The 24,281-nt window shown below is 44.7% G+C and overlaps 1 protein-coding gene across 5 annotated transcripts in view; it reads right to left on the reverse strand.

The window, feature by feature from the left end:
- Nucleotides 1-24,281, reverse strand: part of EPS8 (EGFR pathway substrate 8, signaling adaptor) — a 180,821-nt gene that overhangs the window by 50,914 nt on the left and 105,626 nt on the right. For all 5 annotated transcript variants that reach the window (XM_068141876.1, XM_068141877.1, XM_068141875.1 and 2 more), the window contains exons 3-7: nucleotides 21,780-21,870; nucleotides 20,104-20,177; nucleotides 5,810-5,877; nucleotides 1,988-2,149; nucleotides 1,623-1,772 (exon numbers count right to left, since the gene is read on the reverse strand). In XM_068141876.1, the coding sequence (XP_067997977.1) occupies nucleotides 1,623-1,772; nucleotides 1,988-2,149; nucleotides 5,810-5,877; nucleotides 20,104-20,177; nucleotides 21,780-21,841 (516 nt within the window). In that variant the 5' untranslated portion in view covers nucleotides 21,842-21,870. The remainder of the gene's footprint in view (nucleotides 1-1,622; nucleotides 1,773-1,987; nucleotides 2,150-5,809; nucleotides 5,878-20,103; nucleotides 20,178-21,779; nucleotides 21,871-24,281) is intronic.

The following is a 24,281-nucleotide window of genomic DNA, read 5'->3' on the forward strand; positions in this document are numbered from 1 at the left end:
GGGACAGTGACTCCACCACCTCCCTGGGCAGCACATTCCAAGGGCCATTACACAAATTGTCAAAGCTCAAATCTATCAGCATCTGACCCCTTTACAATCTCCATGTCTGTCTTAGTACTCTCACAATGGAGTGTGCCAAGTATGTAACTTTTGGGGAGGAGTGTGTAACATCTGCTGGGACCAGAACACTTATCCAAGAGGATCAAGGGACTTCTCAGACTGTGTGTGTGTGAATTGCACTATAGAATATGAATGGGGATACATCAAGGTTTAAGAATTAACTGAAAAGAGGGTATTTGAGGAGTGTAAACCTAGAAGAATTGTACTAACTGGTCTCTTTGTATTTATCATTTGAGTTGCTTTTCATTTAGAATGCCCCAATACTGTTGACTTTGACTAATTTTGCTGTTGTTGGGGTTGGGTGGTTGGTTTGTTTTCAGAGGGTGCTGAGGTTCCTGGTAGCTTGTAATAAAAAGCAGGTAAAAGGCATGGGAGAAAGACCTAACCTTATTCAAACAGCCAAGTCTCACAAGTAAGAAACAAAACCTAGGGTATGGTCACAGACTCAAACAGCATTTCCAAGCCATAGTTATGTTCTCTCCCTTTTCACTTGTACACAGAGGAACAACTTCAAAAGATGAAAGTCTGGGGGGTGGGGAGGGGAATAGACCATCTCTACACTTTGGGAATCTGGATGATATTAGACCTCAGAAAGGATCCCTGCATTATTTAACACCTGAACTTCTCACAGGATCACAATTTCCACTGCAACAGCAAATCCTGTGCAACAAATCACACAATTAAGCAGTCATCTTCACACCACTCTCCCTGCACCAACTTCAAAGCAGTTGCACAGTGTGACTGGCAATCTGTTGTTTTGAGACAAAGACATGAACTACTACAAAGGCATGTTTAAAATCCCCATGCAATGATGAATTGGAATATTTCAAAGCACCAACTGTATAGCATAACTAGCAGAGATTAAAATTTATGTTCCTGGAAAGAAAGTGTTGCAGGATACACTTTAAAAAACTTATTTATGCTTGAAGGAAATGAGAGACTAACAACCCCTTGTTTTGCACACCCCCCCTGCAGTAATATCTTGCTTTTCATTACCTCTCCAGCAGAGCAGAGGCGCAGAGAGGTGAGAATGTGGAGAAGATTTAATTGTTCAGTGACAAGGAACAGAAGAAGGCGAAAGAGGAGATAAGACTCAGGGCTCAGATGAGTTCTTTGCAGATGATAAATTTGAGATAAATCAAATTATTATACACCACTTTCTTCAGAAGTGTGAATGCAAACCACACATCTACCTTCCAGAGCTTGACTCATTTGAGCAGCTACAGAGCCCAGGAATGAATAGTCACAGAAACAACACATGCACTAAGGATTCATCTTACATACTGGACTACTCTCTTGCAAAAAAAAAACACCTCTCCACATCTACCACCACATTAGAGGTAGTGCTGGTATCATAATCCATTAAACTTAAAGCCTATTTATAAGCAGGAGTGAATTCTTTTCTGTGAATCAGCTCATTTGATTTTTATCCACTGGATGTGCCAATTCATAAAGGTTCCCCAATTCAAACAAATCACAGCAAATCTCCATGGTTCTCTTACCTTAATCTTATCACACTGGAAAAGATGCAAATCAGGCTTGTTTTGGGTTGGTTCTTTACACACCAGTGCAAGAATTGAATTGTAATTGCAGGCATTCATCACAGCTTGGCAATGCTGAATTGTGCTTAAGGGAAAATTCTCCAGTTCGTTCTGTCAGAAAGGAGGGGGGGAAAAAAAGACCAAAAATAAAACACAAACAGAAAACATCACCTTACTATACAGTGTCCTGAACTCAGAAAAGCTTCACAAGGTAAAAAAAGGAAGTGATAATAAGCTAATTAAAACCCTGAATCTCAGGTACATCATTTTTTTGCCCATTCCCTTTCTCTCTCTCTGAAAATCGGACAGCCACTCAGAGATCTTACCTTTGATTCCAGGTCCACCAAACTGACAGCTTTGTCATCCACTTGAAGAATCATATCTTGAGTCCACACTTTGCCTTTGGCATCCAGCAACTTCAGCTTTCTTATTCCATCATCTACTGTGATCATTGCCTCTTTTCGGTCCAGAACGAAGGTGGTCAAGTGCTAGAGCATGGAAGTACGTTTGAAAAAGAGTAGCTGTAATTAACCCTCTTGCTCAGCAGTGTCAGTATTCATATTGCAAGGCAATACTAATAAAAGCACCTTCCTATATGACAGATCCCACCAGTAAGCTGTAGGAGAGGTTGTTCAGTTCACAATGTCATTTTAAGTCAACTGGTATTTGTAACTCTGTCGTCTTCTGTCACTCCCTCACTACAGCGAGAGGTTAGACTTGAAGATGTATTCTGACAGCTCCCAGGTATCAAAGCTGGAATTAAACTCTGACTACTTAATCATCTTTCCTGAAGAGTGAAAACCTGTCTCTCTTGGCAAGCTGAAGCCAGGAAATGTCAGCAGAAGCTTCCCAGAAACACTTTGCCAACATACCTCCACCACCACCCTGACCTTCCAGAGCTGCCAGCCACCATGCTGATAGTGAACACAACGAGCTTGCATCTGACTGTGATACCTTCTGGACAGGCTAGTTACTTCTTTTATGTAGACCACAGCAGAAATGTAGTATACCAACTACTTTTGCCCACTATCAACATGGAATATTCTCCAGATTCATTTAATGGTGTAGAAATTAAGTAGTACCTCACAGACATCATAGAATGGTCTGGGTTGGAAGTGAACTCCCTAAGTCATCAAGTCTGACCTCCCTGCAGTAAGCAGGGGCATCCTCAACCAGATGAGACTGCCCTGACCAGCTTCACTTTGCATACCTCTAGGGATGTGGCCCCAGTCACCTCTCTGGGCAACCCATTCCAGTGTTCCACTACCTTCATGGTAAACAACCTGTTCCTAACATCCAATCTAAATCTGGTCTTCTCTAGTCTGAAGTCATTTCTATTTGTCCTATCACTGCAGGACTTTGTAAACAGTCTCTCTCTATCCCCCTTGCAGGCTCCCTTCAGGTACTGAAAGGTCACCATCAGGTTTCCCCAGAGCCTTCTCTTCTCCAGGCTGAACACCTCCAATTCCCTCAGCCTGTCTTCATAGCAGAGGTGTTCCAGCCCCCTGATCATTTTCATGGCCCTACTCTGGACCTGCTCCATCAGGTCCATGTCCTCCCAGTATTGAGGGTTCCAGAGCTGGATGCAGTACTCCAGGTGAGTACAAAGTGGCAGACTGACTTGAAATAGCTTCCATGTCAGTACAGTCCAGACAATTTTTCCTTCCACATGCCAACCATGCAAGAAAAACCCATAAAATGATTTGATTACATCCAGGACTAAATACAGCTGCACATTCTTATTGAAGACACGGTTATGTTCACTCAAGCTGAGCCAGTTTTAATACATCTCTGCACATTGACTCTTGTTTTAATAACTTTGAAAATAAATTAAGAAATGAGTTTGCTTTCTTCTGCTGCAGGAGAACAGCACAGTAATGACAAACAAGTAAGCAGATAGCAGCAGCACATAATCAAAGTGCTTAAAAGAAATACAGTGAGCAATTCTTTACTGGCTACTCAGACAGGAATGCTTTGACTCCAAATACAAGTACTAATTTTTATGCTAACATGGTACCAAAACCATTATGAAGAAACCAAAGAAAAATAGACAGGCAATTAGAAATAATGCAAGTATTCATTTGAAAGCTGATCATCCAATGGAAGCACTTGAAATTAAGGCTCCTCTGCATATGATCTCACAATTAACAGCTAAATTAAACCCCAGCAAAAAGGAGATGAGAGTCTATGGCATATGCAAGACTTGTTTTAACCCATGAGTGACATCTGATGGCAATGGGAGAAAGTTTGTGCCAAAGTGCTTAACATGGGCACCCAGGTTTACTTAGCTGAACCACAGAATCATGTTTTAAATATATCTACTATTGGATAAAATGTGACAGCAGCATGCAGTCGTTCTGCAAAGCAGCTCAAGACAGCAAATAGCACACTTAGCACTTCACAATGGGGAAGATTCTGCAGACAGAATATGCTTAACCACTGCATAGTAGATTCATTGGGGCTTTCAGGGGTTTCAAGCAGAAAGGGACCTGGGGGTACTGGTCAATAGTAAGCTGAACATGAGCCTGCAGTGTGCCCAGGTCGCCAAGAAGGCCAATGGCATCCGGGTCTGCATCAGGAACAGTGTGGCCAGCAGGAGCAGGGAGGTCATTCTGCCCTGTATTCAGCACTGGTTAGGCCACACCTTGAGTCCTGTGTCCAGTTTTGGGCCCCTCAGTTTAGGAAAGTTGTTGACTTGCTGGAAGGTGTCCAGAGAAGGGCAACAAAGTTGGTGAGGGACACAGTCTCAAGCTGCACCAGGGGAGGTTTAGGCTGAAGGTGAGGAAGTTGTTCTTCATATAAAGAGAGATTGACCATTGGAATGTGCTGCCCTGGGAGTTGGTAGAGTCACCATCATTGGAGGTATTTAAGAAGAGACTTGATAGGGCATTTGGTGCCATGGTATAGTTGATTAGATGGTGTTGGATGATAGGTTGGACTCAATCTCAAATGTCTCTTCCAACCTGGTTAATTCTATTCTATTCTAATGCTCAGCTCTTTCTGAATATTGTCACCTCTGCTGATTATAACTGATTGAAGTATTAACTGTAAATAGAATGGAATAAACCAGGTTGGAAGAGACCTTCAAGATTATCATGTCCAACCTATCATCCAACACCATCTAATCAACTAACCCATGCAATCAAGCACCCTATCAAGTCTCTTCCTGAACACCTCCAATGATGGTGACTCCACCACCTCCCCAGGCAGCCCATTCCAATGGGCAATCACTCTCTCTGTATAGAACTTCCTACTAATCTCCAGCCTAAACCTCCCCTGGCACAGCCTGAGGCTGTGTCCCCTTGTTCTGGTGCTGGTTGCCTGGGAGAAGAGACCAACCCCCACCTGTCTACAACCTCCCTTCAGGTAGTTGTAGACAGCAAGAAGGTCTCCCCTGAGTCTCTTCTCCAGGCTAAGCAACCCCAGCTCCCTCAAACTCTCCTCATAGGGCTTGTGTTCCAAGCCCCTCATCAACTTTGTTGCCCTTCTCTGGACACGTTCCAGCAAGTCAACATCCTTCCTAAACTGAGGGGCCCAGAATTGGACACAGTACTCAAGGTTTGGCCTAACCAGTGCAGTGTACAGTGTGCCTCAACAACAGCACAAGAGCCTCATCCCTGCAACAAGCCAGGTTCAGAGCCAGGGCAGCACTACAGGGTGAACTGCATGTTAGGAAATGTATCTTCACTGAAGGGGTTCTCAAACATTGGAATGGTCTGCCCAGGGCAGAGGTAGAGTCACTGCCCCCAGGGTGTTTAAGCAGCCTGTAGACCTGGTGCTGAGGAACTTGGTTTAGTGTTGACCCTTCAGTGCTAGGTCAAGGGTTGGATTGGATGAGCGTTGAGGTCTCTTCCACCCCAGACGTATCCTGTGACTCTCTGAACTGATATCCCATTGAGAAGCGCTGTCTGTTTGCCACACTACGCACAACTCGGCTCACATTCTTCCACATCAAAATTTCATCTCATTATGGCAAAGCTATAGGATTTGAGACACTTCAGTGTAATCTGTTCTGAAGTGACCTCAGGCTGGCAGGGTATTTTGGAAGATGTATGTGCCTCCAAGCACATGTATCCTCAAAAACCGTGTAGGCAAAAATAGCTGTGTGTAACTGGAAGCGCTAAGTGGTACATCAGTCCTTGCCTTACCTCTACATGATACTGGGACGTTTCAGATATGCTGCTGGCACTGTCTCGTGCATAATTCTTCCTTTGTTCTAGAGATGGGAGGAAAAGAAAGAATAATTATTTATTCAACTTCTTACCTTACTGTTTTAAATACTTCTCATCAGATATTTAAGACTAGCTGTACGTGTGAAAACAGAAGATGAGCTGCTGTTCTTTTCTGTATTTTGACAGGAAAAAAAAACCCTGAACCTTCAGCCTGCCACACAGGGTCCAGCACAAAGATCACATTGACAACTGTGATGCTAATAGAGGGCTGGTGAGTGCCAGTTGCCTCATCACAGTGAGTCAGGACACTGGAGGGGAGCAGAGTTCTGACTGAAAATGCTTCATTGAGAAGCCTGATTATTCAGTTCAAGCTGTCTTGCCACTAGCATCAGCCTTACTGTGCCTGCATGCAAGTGCATGAAAGAAGAAGCATTTCCTGATGTATGTATAATTCTCATGTCAAATCTGCAAAACAACAAAGCCACACACAGAACAGACCAGAATCATCATTTATTTCTTCCTAAAGTATTCCATTTGATTGAGTTACTCACATAGAAATATGCATGGAAAGGAGATAAAACCCAAAGCAAACAAAAACCAGGCAAGAAATCCACACCAAGTCTGGCTAAGCAGAAGTAATTTCTCAGCTAACAAAACACAATGCTGCAAAATCAGAACCATTCTTTGCCTTTTACTCTGTACATTAGATTACTATTAAACCAGGAGAGAAAGGAAGGGAACAAGAAAGATGAAAATGCAACATCTAATCAGCACCACAAAATATGAATTTATTAGATGAACACTGACAAAAAATATGTTCAACTTGCATGGAGAAAAAAATAAATTCAACATTTGTGAGGTTTTTAGTCTTTTTTTTTCCACTATAACTTAAGTGTCTGATCTGGAACATCAGGAGCTTTGTCTAAGGAATAAAGTCACTGGATGGCACAGACAAGAAATGTCCAAGTAAACTCAGCAAGTAGGCAATTCCTTTCTCTCCTTTTGACTAAATAACCCAATTCTGATCTTCAGTAGGCAGCTCAGTTTGGTTTGGTAGGAAAGTACCTTGTCCACATCCAATATGCATCAGTTTCCTCATACTTGGAGTGCCTGGGCTACAAAGATGATCCAAGGGCTGGAACACCTCTGCTATGAGGATAGGCTGAGGAAGCTGGGATTGTTTAGCCTAGGGAAGACTCCAGGGGGACCTCAGAGCTGCCTTCCAGTTCCTGAAGGGATCCTGCAGGAAGGCTGGAGAGGGACATTTCCTAAAGGTGTCTAGCAATAGGATAAAGGGCAATGGTTTGAAGCTGAGGGAGAATAGGTTTAGACTGGGTCTTAGGAAATTCTTCAGTATGAGGATGGTGAGACTTTGCAATACATTGCCCAGGGAGACTGTGGATGTCTCCTTCCTGGGGGTATTCATGGCCAGGGTGGACGAGGCCTTGAGCAGCCAAGTCCAGTTGAGAGGCATCCCTGCCCATGGCAGGGAAGTTGGAGTCGATGACTCTGAGGCCTCTTTCAACCTAAGCCATTCTATGATAGTTGGAGGCAAAAGTGTATGATTCTCTTGACAGGAAAATGCAAAATAGATGCTAACTAGTGCCAAGCACATGATCGGTCACAAAAGCCACACTGTAGAAGTCTTTCATGTGAACGGGGTTTCTTTTCACAACAATTTCAGGTGCTGGGAAGACAGCAGTGCCCTCATTTTCAGAAGTCACTTGTTGAAGTATTCATCATCCTCTGTGATTCTTCAGTCACTGAAATTCCTCACTGGCTTGAAGCCTCCCTTCCCATGACAAACACCACTCATTTAACAGAGCCATCCCGCTGCAGTAAAGCAGATACTCAGCTTGCTTTAGCAAGAGAGGCGTGCAGTGCAATCAGCTTAATTCCAGAACACTGTGGATTACCAGAATATTTAACTAGGTGCCTGGATATTTCAAAATAGAGGTCTTTCTTCCATTATAAATTATTCTGAAATCCCAGGGCAGAGGATCTGCATCGATTCCAACTGTGTTATTTCTGCTTTTGCAGCATGTTGTTCAAAGTCGGGTTTTTTTGGTTGACTTTTTCACCACAACAGGCACCAGCACACAGGCACACCCCAACAAAACAGACAGTAAAGCAGCACTGCCTGCTTTGCTACCTTTCTTTTTTTGTTTGGATGATGATCTGAAGAAGTAAAGTCCATCTGTTCCTAACAAAACAAGGGAATTAAAAAGCAGTGTCTAGTTTAAGCCCACAGAATTATTTGCATCTCCAAGGGGATCACTTAACAGTCTTCTGCCATGGACTGTAAATGACAGTTAAATGCTTTCCAGTAAGAAAGGATAAATGCTTTATAAAGAAAAAAAAAACCCAAACAATAAAAGTCACTTGTTTCAATGAACACTTTGTCAAACATTCTTTTTTTGACTTTCATTACTTCACTGTTCCTTTAGGTGAACGAAAATACCATTTTTTTTAATGATACCAAATTAAACAAAGAAAAGAAGTTTTACAGCCCTGCAAACAATAACAACTGGAAAGGTTTTAAGTAGGCAAAGACCTTCTGACATATGTAGTGGCTCCAAAAAGAATTAAAACACAGAGAATAAGTTTTAGCAGGAGATTCCTTGCTTGGCTTCACAGAAATTCTGGCTGGGGTTTAGACAGGAAGTCCAAAACCATTCATAACACTGATTAACACATCCTCTTCCACAGAGCAGAGCAACACTCACAATAGAGATGATGGCAAGCTTTTCAACACACTGTGGCATGGTGAGAACAATAGTGTTTACATAAGAGATAGAGCTTTCTGAACACTAATGAAATCTTTGGTGGCCTGTGCTTGAGAGGCTCTCCTTGGCTCCTAAATTCTGCATTTTGAGTTAGAACAGAAAAGTAACAAGAACTTCAATAACATTGCCAATTAGCAGAAGTCAATCTGTGTTTGTGTTAATAAAAAGTAGAGAGAGGGCTCCAAGGAGACCTAATTGTGGCCTTCCAGTATCTGAAGGGGGCTACAAGAAAGCTGGGGAGGGACTTTTGAGGGTGTCAGGGAGTGAAAGGACTGGGGAGAATGGAACAAAACTAGAAACGGGTAGGTTCAGACTGGATGTTAGGAAGAAGTTCTTCCCCAGGAGGGTGGTGAGACACTGGCACAGGTTGCCCAGGGAGGTGGTGGAAGCCTCATCCCTGGAGGTTTTAAGGCCAGGCTGGATGTGGCTGTGAGCAACCTGCTGTAGTATGAGGTGTCCCAGCCCATGGCAGAGAGGTTGGAACTAGATGATCCTTGAGGTCCCTTCCAACCCTGACAATTCTGTGATTCTGTGGTGTCCACAATATCTGACAGTCCATACTGAGTTCAGCAGCAACTCCTATTTACCCATTTACTTCTTTAGTGCAGGTAAAATGATTATCAGAACCTGCTAGAGATCCAAGTTATCGTTTACAATAGAATATTTCATTTGGAAGGGATCATGTAGTCCAAGTGCCTGACCATTTCAGGGCTGACGAAAAGTTAAAGCATGGTATCAAGGGAAAAGTCCAAACGAGTTTTAAACACTGACAGGCACAGGGCACAACACATTTTTGTTACCCTATAGGCTCTTCTACCAAAAACTGGTACAACATATGGCACTTATGCAGACTTGGAGTCTGCCTTTTCTGGGAATCAAAGAAACTGATGCAATCTAAACCCTGCAGTGAAGAATGCAAACTACAAGTGAAGAGACTTCCAAGTCTTGTTCCAGTTACAGAACAAACCAAAAAAAAAAAGGGAAACAGGCTCTTAATTACTCCTCAGTGATGCAACTTTTATGTGGTTTTGGATGAGCTAAGAAGTAGCCTACAGCAACTGTGGATGTTGTCAACAATGTTATAGATGAGCTGGGAGCAGATCCTATGAGTAACTGCTCCGTCCTAGAATTATTCACTCATCAAACTAGATATTCTAATAAGTACATCAGGCAAAGTCCTTTCACTGTTTCTGGAAGCTTTCTTCTTCAACCTTTGTTTTTCAGCCTCTTTACAAGTCAGTATTTAGAAACTGGGTCTCCTATTCCACACAGGGTCAACCCAGCTGCTCATCACCTAGAGTCCCTCAGAGATGGGTTTTTTTTGTAGCTGGATGACCCCACTCTTTTGTTCATTTATTAAGCTGTCTTTCTCTTCAACCATCAGGTTTTTTTCCTGGTTTTGCTCTTCTCTCTCCCATCCCGCTGCAGGGAGGAGACAGAGGGAATGAGCAAGCAACTTACTTGCTGGCTGGAGTCAAAACCAGACATTGAAGAAAAGAAAATGTTTTGTATGCTCCATTTCACCTTCCTAATCCTCACCATCAATTGCATCCTCTTGAAGGTCCTTTCATGCATGAAGGGAGCTACTGAAGGTAAAGTGAAATTCTGTAACGAAGACTTCCAGATAGGATCTATACAACTACCGAAGGATGAATAAAACTCTCATACTATTGATTTTTTCCTATTTACTCTACTTACTGCAGCTTTTACATCCAAATACAGTGCAGCCTTAATGTCACAGCTAGCTCAAATCCTGCTGATATGTTGCACACAATTTAGCTGAAGTTTTCTTCCTCTGATAAAGGGGGAGAGGGTGAAGGATCATGGCAGGAGACACTTCACTCTTAATCACCATCTACAGCAAATGCAACCCAGAGAAATGTGAGCACAATAAAATCTTTAACCACACAAAGGCAGTAAACTCAAAAGCAGCACAGCATGTCACTCATAGGTCCTGACTATAAGATCCACTACCTATTAAACCTTCCAAAGGAACAGAAACATTGACCCACAGAAACTAATACTCTTCCCATACGCTGCTGCTAGTCATGACTCTGAACTTCCTATGTTCCCCAACCATCAGAAATGGGCCAGGTTTCCAATTTCAAAATGTTGTTAAGGCCTACTGATTTCATAACATTTTTGGAAGCATCCAAAACACAAAAACCAACCTCTAAACCAAAGACTTCGAGCCAAGTCAGAAAAACACTACTAGACAGTAGACGACACAGACAAGATTCGAGTTTACCATCATTCATTCATTTTCTTCCTTGCCTTCATTAAGAACTCTGCGCTTTCCCTCCAGTTACTTCTGTGAAGGGACATTAATGCTCTGGAAAAGTAACGATTCCCACAGTTTAAGACAAAACCAACAGTGTGACCAAAGGCCCACTGAGGCAGGGCTATGAGCAGAAACTGACACAGCTACTAGAATCCTGCCTCACCCATGTTCAAACTGGAACAGGGTGCATATTCGTTGATGATCTGGATGAAGGGGTAGAGTCAGTCGTCAGCAAGTTTGCAGATGACACAAAGTTAGGGGCAGATGTTAGTCAGTTAGAGGGTAGAAAGGCTCTGCAGAGGGACCTCGACCGACTGGACAGATGGGCAGAGTCCAATGGGATGGCTTTCAACAAGTCCAAGTGCCGAGTGCTGCACTTTGGCTACGGCAATCCCATGCAGAGCTACAGGCTGGGGTCGGAGTGGCTGGAGAGCTCCCAGACAGAGAGGGACCTGGGTGTGCTGATCGACAGCCACCTGAATATGAACCAGCAGTGTGCCCAGGTGGCCAGGAGGGCCAATAGCATTCTGGCCTGCATTAGGAATAGTGTGGCCAGCAGGAGCAGGGAGGTCATAGTGCCCCTGTACTCTGCTTTGGTTAGGCCGCACCTCGAGTACTGTGTCCAGTTCTGGGCTCCTCAGTTTAAGAAGAACATTGAAACACTTGAGCGTGTCCAGAGAAGGGCAACAAGGCTGGGGAGAGGCCTTGAACACAGCCCTATGAGGAGAGGCTGAGGGAGCTGGGATTGTTTAGCCTGGAGAAGAGGAGGCTCAGGGGTGACCTTATTGCCCTCTACAACTACCTGAAAGGTGGTTGTAGCCAGGAAGGGGTTGGCCTCTTCTCCCAGGCAACCAGCACCAGAACAAGGGGACACAGTCTCAAGCTGCGCCAGGGGAGGTTCAGACTCGAGGTGAGGAGGAAGTTCTTCACCGAGCGAGTCATTCGGCATTGGAATGGGTTGCCCAGGGAGGTGGTTGAGTCATCGACCCTGGAGGCGTTCAAGGGGAGATTGGACATGGCACTTGGTGCCATGGTCTAGTCATGGGGTCTGTGGTGTCAGGTTGGACTCGATGATCCTCGAGGTCCTTTCCAACCTAAGTGATACTGTGATACTGTGAAATTAGAAAGCTGCTCCATAAACTCTGCCATAGCCCAGCTCTGTGTCACTGTCCACAAGACCACACAGCGAAATCTATCACAGCAAAAGAAATCTAATTCTTTCTAGAATCAATAAGGTTGGAAAAGACCTCAAAGATCATCAAATCCAACCTGTCACCCAACACCTCAAGACTACTAAACCATGGCACCAATTGCCACATCCAAACCCCTCTTGAACACCTCCAGGGATGGTGACTCCACCACCTCCCTGGGCAGCACACTCCAATGGCTAACAACTCTCTCTGTGAAGAACTTTCTCCTTACCTCATCAAGTCTCTTCCTAAACACCTGAAGTGATGGTGACTCCACCATCCCGGGGAAGCACATTCTAATGGCCAATCACTCTTTCTGTGAAGAACTTCTTCCTAACATCCAGCCTAAACTTCTGCTGGCACAGCTTGAGACTGTGTCCTCTTGTTCTGGTGCTGGTTGCCTGGGACAAGAGACCAACCCCCAGCTGTCTACATCTCCTTTTAGGTAGTTGTAGAGAGCAATGAGGTCTCCCCTGAGCCTCCTCTCCTCCAGGCTAAACAACCCCAGCTCCCTCAGCCTCTCCTCATAGGGCTGTACTTGAGGCCTCTCCCCAGCCTCATTGCCCTTCTCTGGACATGTTCAAGTGTCTTGGTGTCCTTGGTAAACTGAGGTGCCCAGAACTGGACACAGGACTCAAGGTGTGGCCTAACCAGTGCTGAGTACAAAGGCACAATGAAAAAAATTATCTAAATAGGGGGAAATTTTATCATAAGCAAAAGAGCTCAGGCTAGGGATAAACAGTTGACCTGATGCACACGTGGTGCGGATTAGGGCTATGATGCCTTTAGACACAACAGTTTTTTGCTTCCTGAAAGCCTAACAGAAACAAAGAAACAATGCCTGAATTTCCACCAGTGTCTTACAAATAACTGCATGGGCCAGATATATTAAATGTTATCAGTGCTATAGTTATGATAACACTAAGAAGGGCAATGCTGGATCCCATCTGACCCTTCCACAGCCAAATTGGAAAATGTCGGTGCAGTGTGCAAACATATGAAGCTCTGGAATCCGATGGCAATCTGCGTGGACACAGATTAAGAGCCTCTTCCAGAGAAGAGCAACAAAGCTGGTGAGGGGTCTGGAGAACAGCCCTATGAGGAGTGGCTGAGGGACCTGGGGTTGCTTAGCCTGGAGAAGAGGAGGCTCAGGGGTGACCTTATTGCTCTCTACAACTACCTGAAGGGAGCTTGTAGCCAGGTACAAGTTTGCATCAGGAACAGTGTGGCCAGCAGGAGCAGGGAGGTCATTCTGCCCTTGTACACTGCACTGGTTAGGCCACACCTCGAGTACTGTGTCCAGTTCTGGGCCCCTCAGTTTAGGAAGGAGGTTCACTTGCTGGAACGAGCCCAGAGAAGAGCAACAAAGTTGGTGAGGGGTTTGGAACACAAGCCCTATGAGGAGAGGCTGAGGGAGCTGGGGTTGTTTAGCCTGGAGAAGAGGAGACTCAGGGGTGACCTTATTGCTCTCTACAACTACCTGAAGGGAGGTTGTAGACAGGCGGATGATGGTCTCTTCTCCCAGGCACCCAGTACCAGAACAAGAGGACACAGTCTCAGGCTGCACCAGGGGAGGTTCAGGTTGGATGTTAGGAAGAAGTTCTATACAGAAAGAGTGATTGCCCATTGGAATGGGCTGCCCGGGGAGGTGGTGGAGTCGCCGTCATTGGGGGTGTTCAGGAGGAGACTTGATGGGGTGCTTGGTGCCATGGGTTAGCTGTTTGGGTGGGTTGGATTGGTTGATGGGTTGGACATGATGATCTTGAAGGTCTCTTCCAACCTGGTTTGGTTTATTCTAAATAAAGGTTTATTCAGGTGGGGGTTGGTCTCTTCTCCCAGGCAATCAGTACCAGAACAAGAGGACACAGTCTCAAGCTATACCAAGGGAGGTTTAGGCTGAATGTTAGGAAGAAATTCTTCCCAGAAAGAGAGATTGGCCATTGGAATGTGCTGCCCAAGGAGGTGGGAGTGTTTCAAAAGAGCCTGGATGAGGCACTTAGTGCCACAATTTAGTTGATTATATGGTGTTGGATTGGATAGGTTGGACTTGATGATCTCAAAGGTCTATTTCCAAGCTGGTTATTTCTGTATTCTGTCCCAGTAATCCTGCAGTGACACTACAGACCATTACCACACCAGCAGAAAAGCTCAATGGTTAGTTTACTGCCATGCACTTGTGCTTTGCAATGGGCTGGTTGCTGACACTCCTTTAGGAATGGACTGCAGAAAATGAAAAATCTGTAGCTGAAACTGAGAGCAAAGTGCAGGAGAAGTGACATACACACAGGAGAAAGGCCAAAACTTGAGTTCAAAACAACTCTCACTTTCAGGGGAGAAACACTATGACTTCTGGAGGTTTATGCCACAAGTTTCTCCCTGAGGGCTATACAGGACTAGCTACAAAGCCAAGCGTATAGTTTAGGAGTCAATTGTCATTTTAATTCATGTAAGTATCAAATAAAACGAGCATGTTACATGGATGGCTTCTTCTAACAAACCTGCTTGCCTAGTCTATGATCTGCTTCTGATTTCCTTGCATTTGTTGCACTAAAGCTCTTGTTCCGAGAGAGGTATTTGAGCAATGCAATAATGCACAGGCAGCTTCACTGCCAGCACCCAACTGCACCCAACCACAGCCATGAGAGTATAAACACAACGTATAAAACACCTAGGCTTGTCTGATGCAGTGTGGAGACAATTTTAGTAACATCTTTTAGCCTAAAAACATGGACTGAACCACTAGCTCGCTACTCTTGAGGAATGGGACTGCTCCACACCATGTCACTTGCTGGCAAGCCACCAGCACAGCCCTGTCTGTTGGTGCCAACCTGACACCACGCGTCTCCTGGCAAGCAGAGCTGCAGAAGACAGATGGGGAGGCTGATGCTAGAACAACAGATGACAGTACAAGCCAAAACCCATTTCAGATGGAAAGATTGGGAAGCAAACAATAAAGTAAATCCCTTAAGAATGTGCAGAGGGCACCTTCCCTCCCAGTTCAGTGAGAGATTTATCATGCGGACAGAAAACAGTTCATTGAGGGATGGAAATCAGTGAAAGCACAGGCATTATGTAACACAGCAGACAAGGTAGCTGTAGGGAAGGTTTTCTATCAGATAACCACCTCAGAGGGAGTGACAGCTCCAGCCTAGTTTAACTGCACTATCTGTAACATCAGTAAAACTCCAGCCTCCTTTCCCAGTGGCACTGTGGCCAACCTTCTGCCTGATGATTGAAGGACTGAACAATCACAAATCACCTCCAAAGAGCATTCAAAGTTGTCCCAGACAAGATTTTTGCCATGCTCTAAGCATTACATTGTCACATTTTAACAAAACAAAGAATTTTATTTACAGCAAAATTATTTGAATATATAGAATAGAATAGACCAGGTTGGAAGAGACCTTCAAGATCATTGTGTCCAACCTATCATCCAACACCATCTAATCAACTAACCCATGGCACCAAGCACCCCATCAAGTCTCCTCTTCAACACCTCCAATGATGGTGACTCCACCACCTCCCCAGGCAGCCCATTCCAATGGCCAATCACCCTCTCTCTGTAGAACTTCCTCCTAATCTCCAGCCTAAACCTCCCCTAGCACAGCTTGAGACTGTGTCCTCTTGTTCTGGTGCTGGTTGCCTGGGAGAAGAGACCAACCTCTCCCTGTCTACAACCTCCCTTCAGATAGTTGTAGAGAGCAATAAGGTCACCCCTGAGTCTCCTCCTCTCCAGGCTAAGCAACCCCAGCTCCCTCAGTCTGTTCCCATAGGGCTTGTGTTCCAAACCCCTCACCAACTTTGTTGCCCTTCTCTGGACTCGCTCCAGCAAGTCAACCTCCTTCCTAAACTGAGGGGCCCAGAACTGGACACTGGACTCAAGGTATGGCTTAACCAGTACAGTGTACAGGGGCAGAATGACCTCCCTGCTCCTGCTGGCCACACTGTTCCTGATGCAGGCCAGGATGCCATTGGCCCTCTTGGCTGCCTGGGCACACTGCTGGCTCATGTTCAGCCTACCATCGACCAGTACCCCCAGGTCCCTCTCTGCCTGGCTGCTCTCTAGCCACTCTGACCCCAGCCTGTAGCTCTGCATGGGGTTGTTGTGGCCAATGTGCAGAACCCATCACTTGGATGTGTTAAATCTCATGCCGTTGGACTCTGCCCATCTGTCCAGCCTGGCAAGGTCCCTCTGCAGAGCCTCTCTACCCTCCAGCAGATCAACTCCTGCCCCCAGCTTGGTGTCATCAGCAAATTTACTGATGATGGACTCAATGCCCTCATCCAGATCATCAATAAAGATGTTAAAGAGCACAGGGCCCAGCACTGATCCCTGGGGCACACCACTAGTGCCTGGCCGCCAGCTGGCTGTGGCACCATTCACCACCACTCTCTGGGCTCGGCCCTCCAGCCAGTTCCTAACCCAACACAGCATGCTCCCATCCAAGCCATGGGCTGACAGTTTGGCCAGGACTTTGCTGTGGGGGACAGTGTTATTCAAATAAGTGACTCTATTAAATACATCAGCTTTATCTATTTACATAAATAAAGCATGTACATTTCATGTATAGAAAATAAAATGTAAACCAACAAACCCCTAAGGCATCTCCAGTCTGCTTTGTAGACTTTCAGTCTCATGGAACCCAAAATGCTTACATTGGTCATTAATTTTAAATCAATGATAAATAAAATGTTTCATAACAAGCATTTTAATGCATCTTAATTCCACCATCACTGAACAGTTTCCTGCCCTCTTAGGGACAGCTTCCACAAAAACCCCTATCATCATGAGGGAAGAAAAGACCTCTGTGGGATGAAGCAGAAGAGTGATGTGGTTGCTGAAATAAAAGAGGGGTTTTTTTCCACCTTAAATTTAATAAAAGTCTTAGGTGTTCTCCAGTTTTCTCCAGTTCATACATCTGGTGATGCTGACAGCCTAATTCTTTATGCATGCAAAAGAGAGAAGCAGCAGTAAAACGTGCACACTCCTCTCTAAAAGCTGTGGCAATATATCTTTACTTGGACCTCCAGGATAATTGAGCTCTACTTTGTTCAGTTCCTGGCAACTGCAACTACAGCTTTGTGATATATCTACCAGCAGTGGAAGTGAACCAAGAGCAACAATTCATCTACAGGAGCCATCAGGCAGCAGTTTTATGGCAAGCATTTTCAATTAGTACTTCAATTATGTATTTGAGCAGTAAAAAGCTGTTTACCATTATATACACCTCAAATTTACTCACTTCTCCTCATCTTCCACTGATGTACAACTAACCCATCATGTTTCACATGAAAAAGCTCAGTGAGGTAGTATTTTTAAAGCCCATAAAGGACCAGTCCAGTTCTGGGCTCCTCAATTTAAGAAGGATATTAAGACACTCAAATGTGTCCAGAGAAGAGCAATGAGGGTGGGGAGAGGTCTGGAGCACATCCCAGTGAGGAGAGGCTGAAGGAGATGGGGGTATTTAGCCTGGAGAAGAGGAGGCTCAAGGGAGACCTTCTTGCTGTCTACAACTACCTGAAGGGAGGTTGTAGCTGGATGGGGGTTGGTCTCTTCTCCCAGGGTACCAGCACCAGAACAAGAGGACATAGTCTCAAGCTGCACCAGGGGAGGTTTAGGCTAGATGTTAGGAAGAAGTTCTTCACAGAAAGAGTAATTGGCCATTGGAATGTGCTGCCCAGGGAGGTGGTGGAGTCACTGTCCCTGGAGGTGTTCAAGATGGGATTGGACGTGGCACTTGAAACCTTTGTTTCGTAGTCATGAGGTGTTGGGTGATAGGTTGGACTTGATCTCTGAGGTCTTTTCCAACCTTATTGATGCTATGGTAGTTACAAACACTCATTGATACTGCCACGCTGTTCAAAATGTTTACTCTTGAAAAAAATAAGGATGATGATATTAAACATAAATAAATAAATAAGGCCACATGCTCTCATGCCTGGTTTAGTTGAGGATGTCCCTCCTGACTGTGGGGAGGTTGGACTAGATGACCTTTGGTGGTCTTTTCTGGCCTGGACCACTTAATGGTTCTATGATAACGTCTCAACAAGAAATATCTGCTAAGACTTTTTTCCTCAGGGTCTCTTGTTGGGTTTTGTTACCACCTACTACTCCTGTCAACACATGCCATCATTTTGTTGAGTGGACCCATACAGGATGCAGATATCACTGTTTAAAATGATCACTTCAGAACTTTTGTCAGCTGCAGTTCCTCCCTTTATTGCTATGTTAAGTGACTGGCTTTTGTAGCATGCCACTAAAAATGGTTAAATTTAAACTCAGAATGATTCACATGTTTTTCTTTGTTGCTTTTTCAGGGAAGCTAGGAAACCCCCAATCTCCTTTGTTAGAGGTTTAGCCTCGTTGATTTTGAAGCAGTTTGAAAGCTGATGAGGCAACCAACAGAATAAAGCACTTCTTGTGCTCCTGAGTGAGTAACCAAACTTGAGGTCTGTAGGGTATCCTTCCAAGAGTAAAGTTAACACTGATCTAATGCTAAAATGCATACTTCCATTGCTGCCTCACCTCTGAGGTCACTTCCAGCCATCACCCCACCCGAAACAGAAGAGAGGAAAGTTTAGGTACTACTGAGGATGTTGCAGTTGTTAGCCACTTCCCTTTGAGCTTTCCAGTTTGTTAACCTACAGAAGTGGCAAATTCAACAGGGGAGAGCAGGCTCTGAGGTGTGAGAGGTCCTGCACAGGACTGGATTCCAACTGCAAACCTCCTTCTTCCAGGTTCATCAGTGGTGCTTTCAAAAGGGTATTTAACAACTGGCCCAGATTTACACATCAAAATGACTCTCAGCCTCTTTGTTGGTTGTATTTCCATCAGCAGCACAGCTACCAGCAGGACATATTCATAGTGGAGGTGTATGACCAGGGAGCACTGCAACTTGGCTGGCAAGGACCATGACTATATTCTGCCCCCACAATCATTTGGCCATGGCCTAGAGAGCAGCATATACAGCCAAGACAAATGCTTGCATTAGCAGCTGGTAAATGCTTTAGGCATTTGTAAGTGACATCATGTTTGACATTCACAAAGCCTGTCAAAAGTAGGAGGCAAAAGGAGGACTCCAAACCCATTATATCAAATTTCATTTCCACTTAATCCTTGTGTCAAACAAGAATAATATTGTAAATTACTGCTAGCAGAGGATGAAGCTGGGGGAGGTGCAGGTCATGAATAAATCCCAGAGCACAGCTAGACCCCCAAATGCCTTCTCTTTGGTACAACAACTACAGAATCACAGAATGTTAGAGGTTGGAAAGGACATCAAAGGGTCATCCAGCCCAACTCTCCTGCCAGAGCAGGATCACCTAGAGCAGATCACACAGGAACACATCCAGGTGAGTTTTGAGTATCTCCAGAGAGGGAGACTCCACAGCCCCCCTGGGCAGCCTGTTCCAGTGCTCTGTCACACTCACAGGGAAAAAAAGTTTTCCTCATATTTCCATGCAACTTCCTATGCCTCAGCTTCCACCACTGCCCCTTGTGCTGTCATTGGGCATCACCCAGCAGAGCCTGGCTCCATCCTCCCAGCACTCACCCTGAACATCTTTATCAACATGAATGAGGTCACCTCTTAGTCTCCTCCTCTCCAAGCTAAAGAGCCCTCAGCTCCCTCAGGCTCTCCTCATAAAGAATATGTTCCACTCCTTAATCATTTTTGTGGCTCTGTGCTGGACTCTTTCAAGCAATGCCCTGAGGTCCTTCTTGAGCTGAGGGGGATCACTTCGAGTTTTGTGACAAATGCTTCATACATTCCTGCCTTAAAAATCAGCAGGTGTGAGTTCTCTGCTTAGTAAACCATCAAAACATTTTCTAGCTCGGTTAGTTTTGCTAGGAAAAAACCCAACAACTTTGTTCTTTAATTCTGTTGACATATGCACCCACATGTATGTACACACTTCTCCAGTTTTACATGCATAAAATATTTCCACCACATCACAGCCAATATTTGAACAACAATTTCAATGCAAACATTTAGAGACTTAATGCTGCCTTACCATAAAGAGCTTTTGCACTTGTTCTTGAATTCTGCTCCCTCTCTGCCTGAGAAAACGTTGGGGAGCCGTAGCCACTGCAAGAAAACATTTCTAAGTTAACTTCTGCATAGATGCATTTGCCACACAGAAACAGGCACTGAAAACAAACCCCTCCCCTTATGTAGGGCTGCACGTACCTAAGACATTACTGACAGAGGTAATGACCCTGGGGATTTGTTCTGCACCATGAGTACAATGAAGCACGCCTCACGTAGGCTGGGAACCCTTCGGAGCTCCCTTTTGTTACATGAATACAACATCACACACAAGGGGTGTGTGGCATGCATATAAATGCTATTGTAATGTAAATAATGAAGATCATAGAATTGTCTGGATTGGAAGGGACCTCAAGGATCATCTAGTTCCAACCCCCCTGCCATGGGCAGGGACACCTCACACTACAGCAGGTTGCTGAGACACATCCAAGCCTGGCTTTAAAAACCTCCAGGGATGAGGCTTCCACCACCTCCCTGGGCAACCTGTGCCAGTGTCTCACCACCCTCATGGGGAAGAACTTCTTCCTACCACCTAATCTGAATCCTAGTTTTGCTCTATTCCCCCTAGTCCTATCACTACTTGATATCCTAAAAAGTCCCTCCCCAGCTTTCTTGTAGTCCCCTTCAGGCACTGGAAGGCCACAATAAAGTCTCCTTGGAGCCTTCACCTCTCCAGACTGAACAGCCCCAACTCTCTCAGTCTGTCCTCATAGGAGAGGAGCTCCAGCCCTCTGATCATCCTCATGGCCCTTTTCTGGACACCTTCCAGTACATCCAGATCTTTCTAGTAATAGGGGCTCCATAACTGCACTAATAATAACAACAACAATAGCAAAGGCTTGGTAGGATTTTTAGTTGCTTCATTTTTTGTTTGTTCTCTCTATTTTTTCCTGCATACACAACTGTAATATATATATGTAATTATAACTGCTTTCGTAAGAGACTTAAAAGGACTATTATTGCCTACAACAAATGAAAAGGCAATCCAGCTTCCTTCTAATGTAACAACAAGAATGAGTCATGTACAAAGTCACTTAATGGGGACAACAATATGAGAAGCAGATGACAGCACAGATGCCTGCACCATACAGGAACACAGTTCGATGGCAGCAGCTTAGGTCAGCACTCATTAGAGCTGTGAATGAGCCAAGTGTCATGCTTCTGATACAGGGAGCATCCTCTCATCTTAGGCAAGGTAACACTTTCAGGTAACAGCTGTGCAGTTCTGTTTACTGGGAGACAATATTTCCCTCACAGGGCAGCCTCATCTTTTATGGATAAAAACACATTCACTCAGAACTAACCTGAAACATCTCAGGCATACAGAGGCCTCTGTAAATAATACAGTAAGTATGTTATGGCTACAGCAATTCCTTTTTCTGTTCCAGATGATTCTGTTCAGTAATGCAACACTATTCCTACACTAATACTAAACAAAAACCACAAACAAAATAATTCAGCCAGATGACAGCTGTCAGTTTGGTTACATGGTCTGGAAGCTGCACAGCCCTCTACAGAAATTGCCTTTGTGCCATTCCAATGGGATCTACTAATTACAATGGCATCTGAAATTGAAAGTGTGACAAGAAGATACAACATTATGTTTGTCCCTAAAAGGAAAAATCCAAGGCATAACCTTACTTCATTTGAGGAAAATAACTTCCGTATCCACCAGGAGGGGTGTTTGAGATATGTCCATTCATCCTGGATGTCACTTACTGAGGGAAGCAATCTGGGAAAAGAAACAACAGCACGTGAATTGAAGTCATACAATCATAGAATCAATAAGGTTGGAAAAGACCTCAGAGATCATCAAGTCCAACCTAGCACCCAACACCTCATGACTAACTAAACCATGGCACCAAGCGCCCCATCCAGTCTCTTCCTAAAAACCTCCAGTGATGGTGACTCCACCACCTCCCTGGGCAGCACATTCCAATGGCCAATCTCTCTTTCTGGGAAGAATTTCTTCCAAACATCCATCCTAAACTTCCCCTGGTACAGCTTGAGACTGTGTCCTCTTGTTCTGGTGCTGATTGCCTGGGAGAGGGGACCAACCCCCACCTGGCTACAAGCTCCCTTCAGGTAGTTGTAGACAGCAATAAAGGTCTCCCCTGAGCCTCCTCTTCTCCAGGCTAAGCAACCCCAGCTCCCTCAGATTCCCCTCACAGTGCTTGTGCTTGAGACCTCTCCCCAGCCTCATTGCCCTTCTCTGGACAAATTCAAGAGTCTCAATGTCCTTTTCAATTGAGGGGCCCAGAACTGGACACAGGACTCAAGGTGTGGCTTAACCAGTGCAGTGCACAGGGGCAGAATGACCTCCTTGTTCCTGCTGGCCACACTATTCTTGATACAGGCCAGGATGTCATTGGCCTTCTTGGCCACCTGGGCACACTGCTGGCTCATGTTCAGCCTACCATCAACCAGTACCCCCAGGTCCCTTTCTGTCTGGCTGCTCTCCAGCCACTACAACCCCAGCCTGTAGCACTGCATGGGGTTGTTGTGGCCGAAGTGCAGCAGTCTCTTAAAAGATCAAGGTTTAATACAGGTCTAACACAAACCTAATGAGAAAATAATGGTTGAAATGGAAATTGAATCACGTCTACAAGCCCAATTAATATTTGCACTGTGGTGATGCCTTAAAGATACATTACAGAACTTCTCCCAATTGCAGTTTGATAGTCACTGCTTCAAATAATTTCTAAGCTATCATTGTTGATACAATTATCTTTAGGAACAGCTTTGGAAAGAAAAGGCTGCCTAAACAAAGAACAACAGCTACTGCAGAAGTGAACAAGATGTTCCAAATGGCAGCTTTAACAGTCAGCCATGCTGGGTTTTAACCGTCTGTTCGTTGCTTTCAAGTGAAACCTTAGCAGTGACCTTTTGGTACCTATTCTATGAAACTTATCAGCTGAATTGTTAGAAAGATGCATTATCAAAACAAAACAGTTGCCAGTACAACAGGAAACTTGGTGAAGTATTTTGGGACTTAAAAAACGCCCTTCTATTTTTTAAGCAGCGTTTAGCATGCTGCTAGCTTGGCATGCCCAACTGGAGCCTGTCATGGAACAGCAAGACTACAAAACAATTGAAAGCATGCCTTCTCCCTTTAATAACATGCCCCTTGAAGTTCAAATTGACTCTAGTAAGTGGCTTTCACAAGCCTGTAAACATCTAACAAGCCTCTATTCAGCTGTGCCACAGGAAAATATTATCAATATATGCATAAATGACAGAGGTGCATTGGAGTATTCTCTACCTCTCAGTCATTAAAGGTTTCCTTTAACTCTGCAAAATAGTCAAAAGTACATCAGATAACATTTGTACTTAAAAGCTCCATTTCCAAGATAAGCACAACCTGCTTTGTTGTACTACAGCCACATAAAAATCAGCTTATCTTCTGAAGCAAATAAATCAACTTGCTGCCTTGCTTTAACTCCTCTTTTTCTGCTTTAGAAAGCAGCAGCAGCTGACTGACCTACAGCACACAATATATTTTGCATCCACTTATGTTCTGCTGCTTTCCTCTTTCATGTGAAAACACAGCATCACAGTACATTAGAGGTTGGAAGGGACCTCCAGAGATCATCCAGTCCAAGCCCCCTGCCAAAGCAGGATCACCCAGGGTAGTCTGCATAGGAATACATCCAGGTGGGTTTGGAAAGTCTATGCAGAAGGAGACTCCACAACCTCTCTGGGCAGCCTGCTCCAGGGCTCTGTCACCCTCACTGCAAAGAAGTTTCTCCTCATGTTGAGCTGAAACCTTCTATGTTCAAGTTTGTATCCATTGTTGCTTGGCTTATTACTGTGCACCACTGAAAACAGCTTGGCCCCCTCCACTTGACACCCACCCTTCAGGTATTTATAGTCATTGATCAGATCCCCTCTCAGCCTTCTCTTCTCAAGACTAATCAGCCCCAGGGCTCTCAGTCTCTCTTCACAGGGGAGATGTCCAAGTCCTCTATCACCCTCATGGCTCTCCACTGGACTCTCCCTAGCCAACTCCCTTTCTCTCTTGAATTGAGGAGCCCAAAACTTGACACAGTGTTGCAGGTGTGGTCTCACCAGGGCATGATCAAAATACAAGTCTGTTCTCAACTCTAAACTCTCAACTCTAAAGCCTTCTGTCAGTCCAAGAGA

The sequence above is a fragment of the Melanerpes formicivorus genome, unplaced genomic scaffold, assembly GCF_026170545.1.
Source record: "Melanerpes formicivorus ecotype bairdi unplaced genomic scaffold, bMelFor1.0.p_v2 SCAF_8, whole genome shotgun sequence".
NCBI classification, from domain to species: Eukaryota; Metazoa; Chordata; class Aves; order Piciformes; family Picidae; genus Melanerpes; species Melanerpes formicivorus.